The 13,873-nt window shown below is 42.7% G+C and overlaps 1 protein-coding gene across 1 annotated transcript in view; it reads right to left on the minus strand.

Moving 5' to 3' along the window:
• COLEC12 (collectin subfamily member 12) overlaps positions 1-13,873 on the minus strand; it is a 290,441-nt gene that overhangs the window by 242,026 nt on the left and 34,542 nt on the right. The window contains exon 2 of the mRNA XM_030212945.1: positions 12,553-12,603. Coding sequence (XP_030068805.1) covers positions 12,553-12,603 — 51 coding nt within the window. The remainder of the gene's footprint in view (positions 1-12,552; positions 12,604-13,873) is intronic.

Below are 13,873 nucleotides of genomic sequence, written 5' to 3' on the forward strand. Positions count from 1 at the left end.
TTCAAATATTATATGGCATGACACCGGATTACATGCAGCCCTTAATAACTTTTCCCTTACGCAATATAACTTCTGGTTCTAGGGACTACCTTAAACTTCATCTTCCAGATTGCAAGACAGTGCGTTATAAGTCAGTTCACTCCGCAGACTTTAGGTACCAAGGTGCTAAGTGGTGGAACTCACTACCAATAGCAATCAAGGATCAGCCTGATTACTTGGTATCTCGCAAAAGACTGAAAACTTTCCTCTTTGAGAGGTTTCTACTCACTGATGGAGTGTGTTAGATGGTAACTGGTCATCAATGGTTTATTATTTAGTTCTTATTTGTGCTACTCTGCTCTTACTTGATATTTTGTTTATGGTTTATGGTTTTGTAAACCTTGCCTATTTTATGTATTGTAAGTCACATAGAACTCGAGTATGATGTGGGGCATAAATGTCAAAATAAATAAATAAATAAATATTCAGGACATTTGTGGCTGCCAGCAGTCATCTGGGTACTCACCAATATTCTGACCTGTGCCCAGATAACTAAGGAGCCCTTTTACTAAAGCTTAGTGTGGAATTAGCACACATTAAATGCTAAGAAGCTCATAGGTATAGAATGGGCTTCTTAGCATTTAGAATATGCTAATTCTGTTAGCGAGTGCTAAGCTTTATTAAAAGAAACTCCTTGTGGATAAAGTTAAGACAGACTGTTTTCTGTCCTAACTTTATCCAGGTACTAATCTGCTGCTAGCCAGGTAAGTCCTTGCTTTACTCTGACTCTGGCCCTGGAGCACCCTGGCACTAACATGGTTAGTGTCATGATGGTCACAGCCAGTGCTTTTTTTGTGCCGGTACGCAACGGTACGGCGTACCGGCACCTTTTTTTTTTGCTCCCCCCGCCCCGTGAGTCCATGTCCCGCACGCAGTGCCAGCCCCCATTTCCGGCCGCTGCTGCTTCTCCTGTTGAGCAGCAGCGGCCGCTACACAAAGAAAAAGATTTTTAAAAAACTTCAAACCTGGCTGAAACGCGGCACTCCGGCACTGTAGACAGCCATTAGGCATTGGCTGTTGCCCCGCAGCCGCTCCTCCTCTTGCCTCTACGTCACTGTGCTCCTCCGGGGTCTTCCTCCAGGGGCAGTGACGTAGAGGCAAGAGGAGGAGCGGCTGCAGGGCAACAGTCAATGCCTAATAGCTGTCTACAGTGCCGGGGTGCCGCGTTTAGCTAGGTTTCAATTTTTTTTTTTTTTAAATCTTGTTTTTCTTTGTGTAGCAGCCGCTGCTGCTCAACAGGAGAAGCAGCAGCGGCCAGAAATAGGGGCTGGTGCCGCGTGCATCGCGACTTCGCGCCTTCGCGGGAAACTTGGCAGGGAGAGGGAAATCAACAGAGGGAATGATTGGGGAGAGAGAAAGAGGGAAAACAACAGAGGAAAGGATTGGGGAGAGAGAGAAAGAGGGAAAACAACAGAGGGAAGGATTGGGGAGAGAGAGAAAGAGGGAAAACAACAGAGGGAAGGATTGGGGAGAGAGAGAGAGAGGGAAAACAACAGAGGGAAGGATTGGGGAGAGAGAGAGAGGGAAAACAACAAAGGAAAGGATTGGGGAGAGAGAGAGAGAGGGAAAACAACAGAGGGAAGGATTGGGGAGAGAGAGAAAGAGGGAAAACAACAGAGGGAAGGATTGGGGAGAGAGGAAAAACAACAGAGGGAAGGATTGGGGAGAGAGGGGAAAACAGATGGAAGGATGGGGAGAGAGGGGAAAACAGATGGAAGGATGGGGAGAGAGAGGGAAAAACAGATGGAAGGATTGGGGAGCGAGTGGAAAAACAGATGGAAGGATGGGGAGAGAGAGAGAAAGAGGGAAAACAACAGGGAAGGATTGGGGAGAGAGAGAAAGAGGGAAAACAACAGAGGGAAGGATTAGGGAGAGAGAGGGGAAAACAGATGGAAGGATTGGGGAGAGAGGGGAAAAACAGATGGAAGGATGGGGAGAGAGAGGGAAAAACACAGATGGAAGGATTGGGGAGAGGGAAAAACAGATGGAAGGATGGGGAAAGAGAGAGGGAAAACAGATGGAAGGATGGGGAGAGAGAGGGGGAAAAACAGATGGAAGGATGGGGAGAGAGAGGGAAAAACAGATGGAAGGATGGGGAGAGAGAGAGGGAAAACGGAAGGATAGGGAGAGAAAGAGGGAAGACGCTGGATGGAAGAATGCAGAAAGAAATAGGGGAGACACTGGAAGGATGGGGAGAGAAAGCAGAGCTGCTGGATGGAAAAGGGGAATAGAGGAAGGGGCATGGGGAGAACAAGGGTGAGGAAAAGATGAAAAGCCACAGGTAGATGAAGGAAATTAAAGAATGGATAGTAAGAATGAATTAAATCTGGACAGAGAGAGAGCCTGAAAAATATTGAAGAAAGCAAAGAAAAGGAGACAAAAATGACAAATGGCACAGAAGAGTTAAGTGAAAATAAAGGAAAGGAGAATCACAGACTGGGACCAATATGGAAAGAAAAACAGTCACCAGACAACAAAGGTAGAAAAAAATCATTTTATTTCATTTTAATGTTTGTAATATGTCCAATTTGAGAATTTACATTGGCTGTCTTATTTTGCACTGGGTATACTGGAGCTGTAAGAGCTTACAGAGATTATTTATAATGAAAAAAAATCACGTTATTTTTTTCTCCTATAGTACTGTAATATTTTCAATGATGTCTGTTTATCTGCGCCATGGCTGGTATAGGGGGTGTGGTTAATGTGGGTGTGGCTATCATAGGGGTGGAGCCATATGTGGTGACCCCGCCCATAATGAGTACCGGCACCTTTTTTTCTACAAAAAAAGCACTGGTCACAGCTGATATTCAACTGCACTGTGCAAATTAAATACCGCTGAATATCAACGGCAGAGTCGGGAAAGTCAATTTAACCTGGCAGGATCCTCTCCTGCCTGATTAAATTGTTCTGAATATCTACCTCAATGGGTCTTTTCATCCAGTTTTCCCCATACCAAGTTTGGACCGTATGTTACATTTTCAGAGAGTCGTTTTGCCCCCAGGCAGACAAGAAAGACATTCTTGCTCCTTTATGTACAATTCATTCCAATATGTTGGGTTGAAAAGAATAACAAGATCAACTTTTTTATAGAGTGTGGAAATATTTACTAAAAATTGTTATTGATAGTTTGCAAATATGGAGTGTTTAGATTTGCTGTAAGCCACATTAATGAAAAGAAATATACTGAAACAAACAATAATCCCTTTGCTGTACTCTTGGGAATCAATTTGGTCTGTCATTTGTTTGCCAAAAAAAAATAAAAATAAAAATTGACCAACAAATGTTTCCAGCTGCTTGTAATTACTCAGTACAAGCTGGTTTAAATATTCTAGAATATACCATTATATTTTTAATGTAATCAGAAATGTTTACGGTCTGATCTATTCTGTCTTCTGGTGCAGTAATAATTCATAAATCCCTGAAATGAGAGAAAGTGCCAACTACTACCATATTATACAGCAATTCTTTATTCTTTTCTGTTCCTTCTTTTGGATTGCTTTCCTTCTTCTTTCTCTTACCAGTTCAGATACATCCGCTCAGGGCTTTCTTTGAGGGGTACTTGGGGGTACTGAGTACCAGCACCTTTTCCATTGTCTGCTACAATTGACCCATGATCCCCAAGTTTTCATGAAAGAGCTCAGGCTCTACACACCAGTTCTGCCTTGTCATAGATTCTGTAACTGGTTGCAGGAGGCCTGGCTATTGTGGGGTTGGTCCCTCGGTGATTACCCCACCCCTGAAGGGTGGCCTAGCATTTGAGTACCAGCACCTTTTTTGCTAGAAACAACACACTGCATCTGCGAAACCTAACTTTACATATCCATAGTCATCGATTCAATAACCTAAATTATACCATTGCCTTGAACTGGGAAGGCCATAAAGACCTGAAGAAATTAGAAAAAGAGAAAGGAACAAAGAAGCTCACAAGGTACAAACAAACACATATCCTTGACCTTATCAACGTTACCTTCAAGAATATCTAGTAGGAAGTCCACAGCAATCTAGAGGCAGTCTGCATGCTTTGGTGATTGATATTAACCTAGACATAGATGACCTTATTGACCTTATTCTATATATGTCACCTAAAAATACCAGCATTGAAGGAAAACATGCTTAGGTGTACTTTGTAAACTGCGCCTAAAGTTAGGTGTGGTTACTGAATATGCCTAAATCCGTCCACGTGACTAGAATTTAGGTGCAGCATTTATTTATTTGGATTTATTTACCGCTTTTTTTTAAGGAATTCACTCAAGGCGGTGAACAGTAAGAATATATCAAACTTGAGCAATAGGCAATTACAGCAGTAAAAATGCCAATGAAAACCTGGTGTAAATGCCCACGCGCAGATGCCAAACTTACTGCAGGATGCCTGAGCGCATCCCGCAGTAAGCCATTTTAATTTGCGGTGCGCTATGCTTACTGCAGCTTAGTAAAATGACCCTATAGTTAAATAAACTCTTTTCTCGTGAATCATCTGCAGCCCTAGGCATGAAATGGAGAAATTCACAATGATTCAAACGGCCAAAAATGGAGAGGGGGGGGGGGGGGGGGGAATAAAGGACACATTGTGGCATCATGCCATAACTTCCTAGCATAATATGAAGTCATTCATAAACTGTCAGTTAAAGAAACTTATTTAACACTTTGTTTTTCTTCTCTTTCTCTCTGTTTCTCAGTGAAAATGCAGTCCTGTGCCCAGAAGTAACATCCAGCGAGCCCTGTGCCTGATAGTGGCATAGATCAGCCAAGAGTAACAGGAGGTCCAGAGGTTTGCTTTCTCTACCTGTATGAAAGCTATGTAAGCAGATATATTCACTTTGAACTCCTCCTCTAAAATAAACAACTTCCCATGCCTGCTTGCATTGGCCAGCAGCTTTCACTCAATACAGTGGTCAACAAACCTTTCTTCAGGGACTCCCATTCAGTTGGGTTGTCTCGTTAGCAACAATGAATATGCAGGAAACATCTGCATATATGTCTTCCACGGTCTGCATATATGTCTCTTACACATTCACTTTGGTTATCCTGAGGACCTGAACAGCTGAGGATCCATGAGGGCTGGGGTGCCTCCAGGACCAGGTTTGGGTACCACTGGCCTAGGGACATCCTATATGAATCTCTTCGAACACAGCCAAGTCAATTTTCAAACACCATGGTCAGCTTTTGTTGCAATTGCTTTGGGACCCCATGCTACAGGGGGCCCCTAAGCCTGCTTAAATTGGTTTTCAGTATCATCTTTACGCTGATGACTCCCAGATCTACCTCTCCACACCAGAAATCTCAGCCGAAATCCAGGCCAAAGTATTAGCCTGCCTGTCTGACATTGCTGCCTGGATGTCTCGGTGCCATCTGAAACTAAACATGACCAAGACTGAGCTTCTTATCTTTTCCCCTAAACCAACCTCTCCTCTTCCCCCATTCTCTATTTCTGTGGATAACACTCTCATCCTTCCTGTCTCATCAGCTCATAACCTTGGGGCCATCTTCGACTCCTCCCTCTCCTTCTCTGCACATATTCAGCAGACTGCTAAAACTTGTCGTTTCTTTCTCTATAATATCACCAAAATCCATCTTTTCCTTTCTGAGCACACTACCAGAACCCTCATCCACATTCGTATCACCTCTCGCTTAGACTATTGCAACTTGCTTCTCACAGGTCTCCCACTTAGCCATCTCTCTCCTCTTCAGTCTGTTCAAAATTCTGCTGCATGACTAATATTCCACCAGTGTCGTTATGCTCATATTAGCTCTCTCCTCAAGTCACTTCACTGGCTTCCTATCCGTTTCAGCATACAGGTCAAACTCCTCTTATTGACCTATAAGTGCATTCACTCTGTAGCCCCTCAGTACCTCTCCACTCATCTCTCCCTACATTCCTCCCTGGGAACTCAGTTCACTGGGTAAATCTCTCTTATCTGCACCCTTCTCCTCCACCGCTGACTCTGTTCCTTTTATCTTGCTGCACCATATGCCTGGAATAGACTCCCTGAGCCGGTACGTCAAGCTCCATCTCTGGCCGTCTTCAAATCTAAGCTAAAAGCCCACCTTTTTGATGCTGCTTTTAACTCCTAACCCTTATTCACTTGTTCAGAACCCTTATTTTATCATCCTCACTTTAATATTCCCTTATCTCTTGTTTGTCCTGTTTGTCTATCCTAATTAGATTGTAAGCTCTGTCGAGCAGGGACTGTCACTTCATGTTCAAGTGTACAGCACTGCATACGTCTATATAGTAGAGATGCAGCCTGCTAGTGGGCTTTGGGGACCCTCTCCCAAGTTTCTGCCCAGGACTCCAGCTCTGTGGCTGAGGCATTTAAACTGTCCTCACATTTTCAGCACTGATAAATATACATATTCAGTGGTGACCTGCAGTAGCTATGGGGTGAATTCTATATATGCCACTGAAAACATCAGCAGAAAAAAAAAAACAGTATTCTGTAAGCCATGCTTAAAGTTAGACCTCATTAACAGAATAGTGCTTATGCCTGGGAATCGTACCTAACTTTAGGCACGACCATTTGCACCAACTGAAACGTGGTGCAAATCTATGTGCCTAAACTGGATGCATAACGCCTCTTATTCTATAACAACACGTGTTAATTTTAGGAATGCCCCCGTGCTGCCCATGACCTTCTCATTTCCCATTAGTGCCAATAATTACTTGTTAAAAAGCCAATTATCGGTGCTAATTAGCTCATTATTCAATTAAATTGCGTTCACAAATTGGGAGCATGTCCAAATTTGAGTGTGCAATTTGTGGCAGCATTATTAGAATTAGGGGGTATATGGATAGAGCTGACGTTCAGCTGCTTTCTGGATAGCTATGTGGTTCAAATGTGGATAGCCGTCTTCCTGTTCTTGCTGTATTGCATCGCTATCTAGACAGCAGCTGGATATCATTGGCTATTCATAGCGTTAGGTGGAATGCCCATGCTGTGCCCTCACTCCTCCTGGCATCTCTGTATAGTGCTGGGGCAGATAGGGTTCGGCTAGGGCATTTATCTGCTGCCTGATTTTTAAATACTAGGCTGTGAATTTATGAACGGAGGTGTTAGAGGACTATCGCACAAAATATGGAGAAATAGAAAAAACCTTCTCTCGTCGTCCATAAGAAATAATAGTCTCGCCAAAGGACGACTCTTGGGCCCGAGTCATCCATTGGCAAGACTATGAAGCTATTTCTCAAGGGACACACACATGAAGGATTTCTTTCATTATTTCATCTATTACCTTCCATGTAAGTCTTTCTAAACAAATGCAGACCATTTTTGAACTAAAACATATTTAGTCATATTTCATTGCTGTGCACCAGTCTGTTCTCTGCTGGTACATACTGTGAAAAAAATGCAGCCTATGAACAGTCTGTCTAAGTGGGAAGCTATTTGGGTTCCTTTTGTAACACATTGTACAAGTTGAGTGGGTGTGAGGAGGGGTGGGAGAGGTGGGGGGGGGGGGGGGAACTGGAAGGAAAATCTTGTTATAAATACTAGAAGTACATTGTTAGCGATCTTTCTGTTTGGAGAGTTCTGTAAAAAGGTTATATTTGATTCAGATAAATATGTTGGAGGGTAGGATTTACATACGCATGTAATTTCCTCTTGTTCCATTGGATATGTTTTCTTATCTGCTTATGTAATGTTTCTCCATATTCAAATAAAGTCTTCTATATATTAAAAAAAATGCAGCCTATCCAGCTTATAATCGAAAGTGATCGCCGGCCACCTTCCGACACAAATTGGGAGATGGCCAGCGATTTCTTAAAAGCGGCGAAATCGGTATAATCGAAAGCGGCATTTTTGACAGCATCGCCACTTTCCTGTCACGTCACCGGCGAAAGTTCAAGGGGGCGTGTCGGTAGATTAGCGAAGGCGGGGCATGGGCGGGCATGGGCGTGGCTACCAGATGGCCGGCTTTCGCCGATAATGGAAAAAAAAAAGTGGCGTTAAGCAGTATTTCTCTGGGTTTACTTGGTCCTTTTATTTTCACGCCCAAGCCTCAAAAAGGTGCCCCAACTGACCAGATGACCACTGGAGGGAATGGGGGATGACCTCCCCATACTCCCCCAGTGGTCACCAACCCCCTTCCATACTAAAAAAATAAAACTAAAAACCTTTTTTGCCAGCCTGTATGCCAGCCTCAAATGCTGTACCCACCTCCATGACAGCAGAATGTGTTGTATCCTCCGACAGCCTTTCCCTGGTTGCGATGTGGCTCTCGGGTGAGTGTGACACCTTTTCTGTTAGGTGCCCTGCAGAGTCACATTAGCAATGCATTGTGGTGGGCGTAGGGTACTGGGCTCTACTCCCATGGTGCTTTCCCCCTCTGCTAACTGGGTCAGAGTGTGCCCTGTTTTGTTTCCTGTTGTAGTCCATGCGGTAGTGGCCATTTTTGTAAGCCAGTTTTTGTTCCCTTTCCTGTGTTATCCACGTTAGAGAACGTAATTCTTACCTTGAATGGTGCTAAAAAGAGGGCACTGTACACCATTGTGCCAGCTCTGACCTACTGCTAATCTTAGTACCAGGGGACTCTTTGCCAGTGGGGTACAACCTCTGATCTGCAGTTAACTGTGAGTAAACGTGGTTATTTCAAGAAAGGACTTTTTCAGAGAGATTAGTATTCAGGTGTGAACTGGTGTGCCAAAGTTATACAGCAGCAATAAGTCCTAGAGGCTGTATGCAGGTCCCTGGAGCAATTTTAGTGGGTGCAGTACATTTGTGGGTAGTGGGTTTGGGGGGCTCAGCTCCCAAAGTAAGGGAGCTATACACGTGGGAGCTTTTCTGAAGTCTACTGCAGTGACCCCTAGGGTGGCTGGTTGGTTTCCTGGCATGTCAGGGGGGCCAGTGCACTAAAAATGCTGGCTCCTCCCACGGCCAAATGCCTTGAATTTGGCCAGGGTTTGAGATGGCCGACATAACTTTCCATTATCGCTGAAAAACAAACCCGGCCATCTCAAACCCAGTGAACTCCATGGCATTTGGCCAGGCTAAACCATATTATCGACAAAAAAGATGGCCGGCCATCTTTTTCGATAACACGGTTCCGGCCAGCTGTAGCACCGCCGCCAACATAGATCGCCGGCGATCTATTTGGCCAGCGACGTTCGATTATGCCCCTCCACGTATCAAAGAGCTTCTAACAGGAGTGCATTCTATGCTGCCCGAAGTGTAGGTGACTACACTGAATTATCTCAGCTGGGAGACTGGATAACAGAGCTCCCCCTGAAAACTCATATGAGGACAAGTCAGATCTTTCCAATTAGAGCACATTATACACATATGCACAGAGGCCTTTACATGCTGGAAAGTCTCACTGGGCAATTCAGTCTTCATTTGGTTCTTTAAGTCTCTCTGCAGACAATATACACTAATGAAAACATGCTGGTGTGTCGCTGTCTCATTAAATTATATTATTGTACCAGACTGATGTTGTAATGCTGTCCGCCTATGTCTGAAGCCTCTTCCAGGCTTTAAGAGCGACCCTCTGATAACAGCTTTGGACACACGTGGTAGGGCAAACAGGAGCCCATCTCTCGACAAGACCTGCATCTGCTTTGCTTCAGCACATGACCACAGAAACAGCCAAGAGATTGCAGAAGACGGTAAATAAGTGGAATATCTATGGAATTGCACAATATCCCAGATGGATTCATGCTATTACACTCTGTCCTTGAGGAAGATGAGCAATGATGATTGGGAACTTACAATGTTTCCTGCTAGGAAAGGCTGTGACTTTTGTTTAGATGAATCAATTATTTTGTGCACAGATTAAAATATGACCTGAAGGATGTACAGGAAGAATATTCAGTCCCTGATTTGTTTTGCTTAAGTTTAAACTTCATGTGATTTCTTTTGTAAGTGTTATAGCTGATATATCTGCTTGTTTTCTGAAGTGTAAAAGAATGAACTACAAGATGGGACAAAACCAAATCACAAAGAGAAAATTCATGCGGTGAAATAAGAATAAAAGAACTCTGCCCCTCTGCTTATATCTGCCTTCAAACTGTGGATACAATACATTTGGGGGTAATTTTGTAAGGAGGTGTCTTGTTTTAGGTTTAAGAACATGTGTGAATGCCAGTATTTTAGTCAGGTACACTTGTCGAAATGACCTCTTATAAAATGCCTACTAGTGTGAAAGTATGTGTGCTTTCACTGTGGAGTTGGATCTGGGTTCACACACACATAGGTTAGAAAGTTCCTTAATTTACACACATGGTTGCAAAAAGTACACATTCAAGCAGCACAAGAAAGAAAACAAACCCGCCACAAAAAGTCATAAATCAAACACAAAGATAAGTAAAACACAAAGTCATAAATCAAACACAAACATAAGGCACCAAAGCAAGGAACCAGGATGGCCAAGAGTTCATTTTATTTGTAAAATCCAAAAGACGTGTGCAAACAAGTCTTCAGGTAAAACATACAGGAAGTGCAGTGCTAGACACCAAAACCCAACACAGGCCGCGTTTCGGCAATAATATGCCTTCATCAGGGATACTATAAAAAGCACATCAGAACTCCTGTTAACCGTAGGATTCTGGGTGATTAGCAGTGTGGGCAGAAAAATTACACCACTTCGAAGCTCATAAGAAATGGGAGTACCAGCGGGAATCAAACGGCATCCTCTGTCGTAAAAGATTCCTTGCTTTGGTGCCTTCCACTCTTTGTGTTTGAAAAAGTACACACTACCATTTACCCCAGTCCTCCAGCTGATATAAATGCTGACGTTCCTACACGTCTACGCTAGCATCTTACAAAGTCAAGTAAGTATGAACTTCACTTTTTAAAACAGGCAGATAATAAGCACGTGAAACAATGGGTTACCTAGGCACAACTTTAGAAAGTTGCCCTCTTGGAGTGGACTTTTTTGTACCATAGCTATAAATGCCGCCCTACATTCAAAGCAATTTATACGGCTCGGAAAGGCTCCTGGCCACTTAAATCACTTGTCCGTAGCTAACCACAAGTATTCGGTGGCACTTAATTGGTTAGTACGCTGAATATTCACGTTTTGTGGGCGTTCCAGGGGTGGAGTTGGCACTTATTTATTTATTTATTTTATTTATTTATTTGCTGCATTTGTACCCCACATTTTCCCACCTATTTGCAGGCTCAATGTGGCTTACACTATGTTGCAAAAGGTATAATCATAAACAGAGTATGGTCTAATTTAACATATTACTGTGTAAGAAATTAGGTAGATAGGTCAGTAGAATTATTTACACAACACAAAATAAAACAGGTAAGATACAATGACCAATAGTGATAATGTGATTAATATAATCAAATTAGAAGGGATCAGTATTAGTTGGTTTAGATATAGAATGGAATCAAGTCATTAAGGAGGATTTTTATTGTAAGTCTCTTCGAACAGGTGCGTCTTCAATAACTTCCGGAAGGTTAAGTGGTGATATTCAGCCCTTAACTGCACAACCGCATAAATTGGGCCACATAAAAAGCAGTTCATCTAGGGTAGCTCTATAGAAATGATAAGTAGCAGTAGTAATAGTAGGGTCCTTTTACTAAAAGATTGCTGTGCGGGAATCCGGAACTACCGCCGGCCCACCACAACCACCAGCGGTAGTTATGCCCCAATGCGCAGCATTTCCGGTGCTGCTGGAATTTTTCAAAAAATGAGTTAGCACGGGGGACCTTACAGCCACCTCAATGGGTGGCGGTAAGTGTTCCCCCCCGAAATGGCCACGCAGAAAGTGCAAACTTGCTGCACAGCTATTTCTTTTTCTATCTTTTTACCTACAAAACTTTGTGCTGCCGCTAGCACAGGGTCCCCTTTACTGCAGCTTAGCAAAAGGGGCCCCTTATGCGCCTAAAGGCTGAATATTACATGAATTCCTTCAAAAAGGCGGTAAATAAATCCTAATAAATAAATAAATATTGTACTTAACTGCAGAAGTTTTAGCAGCCAACATATCACAGATACGGTATAGTCTTGATTATCTGACCTTCGCTAATCCAACCATCCAGCATATCCGACAGATTCTCCCTGCCCCGGTAATGTCATCACATCTATTTCTATTAAAAATCTTTGTTTTAGAATAAGTTTTGAAAATCGGGAACTCTATTCCTTTGTTTATACATTGTTTGAGGGGGTTTTCCGTATTATCAGACTTTTCACTTATCCGACAACAGGTCATCCCATTTACATCCGATAATCGAGACTGTACTATATTCAATTCCAGTGCCCGGACATGGCTCGGCATTGACTATCTGGGAATACAGAAGGTGATGGACATAAAAACGTTGACCGCCACTGGATGAATATTGGCCATATGGTTTCCAAATTTTGGCAAAAGTAGGTATCAGGATCATCCAAAACATCTTGACGGTCACATTTTTCTAGATCCTTAATCTCTGCGTTCTTACCATAAAATCCACATATGTGTAGTACTCTTAAACGACCCTTTTCACCGCTACCATCAATGGTTCTCAATGATTGTAACATAATATATGTGTGGTTATAAACTCAAACAAGATAAGATTTCATATTACTTACCAAACCTCTTGTAACCAAAGGATTGCTCCTCCTCTTCTTCAGCAAAATCGTCTGTAGAGAGACAAAGCCACAAAGGAAAGTTACACAAAACTCCAATGGGACGGCAATGCAGATCCTCTGCAATTTATTTCATGCCACTGCATCTGCTATTGCAGGAGTGGGCAAATTTTGTCGTAGAGGGCCACAACTCAGTTGGGTTTTCAGGATGTCCCCAATAAATATGCATGAGATCTATTTGCATACAATGGAAGCAATGCATGCAAATAGATCTTGGGCATATTCGTTGTGAAAATCCTGAAAGCCTGACTGGGTTGCGGCCCACAAAGTTGCCCACCCCTGTGCTACAGGAATTGATTTCCATGGCATTCTCTAGATTTAAGAAGAACTGTAATATATACAAGACAAGAAAACTACTGGTAACCCAAGTAACAAGCTGCTAAAGCTGTCAATCATTCATTTAGTTGATGGCCATACAGAATAATAGGGGTGATTTTATAAGGAGCTGCCTAGTTTTAAGTGGCAAGAATGCATGTAAATGGTAGTATTTTAGTCATGTTCATGTATGTGGCATGTTAATGACCTCTTAGAGAATACCAGCTAGCAGAAACATGCATCATGACCCCGATTTTCAGACTTCAGGAGATAGCCGGGCTGTCTCCCGCAGTCTGTGCTAAACCTGGATATTCAGTGATGGGTTGTTTCCAGTGACCAGCATTGAAAATAGAGGGGTTTTTTGAGGGTTGTTTGAAGATATCTTTAAACCAGCCAAAGATATACCAGGGTTTGACACGGTCAACTATGGTACAAAAAAAGCCAAGGTTAAAAACACTTCTTTTTTCTGATGTACAGACCTGCACGCCAAGAGTACATTCTGAAAAAACCACCAAAACGAGCGAAATGTGTTGCTAGTTTTGGCTGTTTTTTCAGAATACACGCTCAGCGTGCTGGACGAAGGTCTGTGCATCAGAAAGAAGACGCATTTTTAATCTCGTTTTTTTAGCAGGATTTTACTGGGCATTATTACATTGTGAGTGCTAAAAGGAGTATTTAGGACACAATTTGAATTATCAACAGAGGATCTGTTGCAAAAATTTTCATCATAGGACTTTTCTGTGACCCCTGACACAGGGGCTTGGATGCCAAAACACGTCCCATGTCGGGTCTTCACAGTAAAGTCTACCTTTGTCCTGTTTCTGATTTGGATTTGTCTTTTGGTGTATTTGGAACCCTCTCTTTTTTTTACTCTTCCATATTAGGAGTCACCATCCAGCAAAAAGATCTAGGTAACTCCTAATGTGATTGTGGGAAATACATTGAAATC

This window comes from Microcaecilia unicolor, chromosome 1 (assembly GCF_901765095.1).
Source record: "Microcaecilia unicolor chromosome 1, aMicUni1.1, whole genome shotgun sequence".
Taxonomy (NCBI): domain Eukaryota; kingdom Metazoa; phylum Chordata; class Amphibia; order Gymnophiona; family Siphonopidae; genus Microcaecilia; species Microcaecilia unicolor.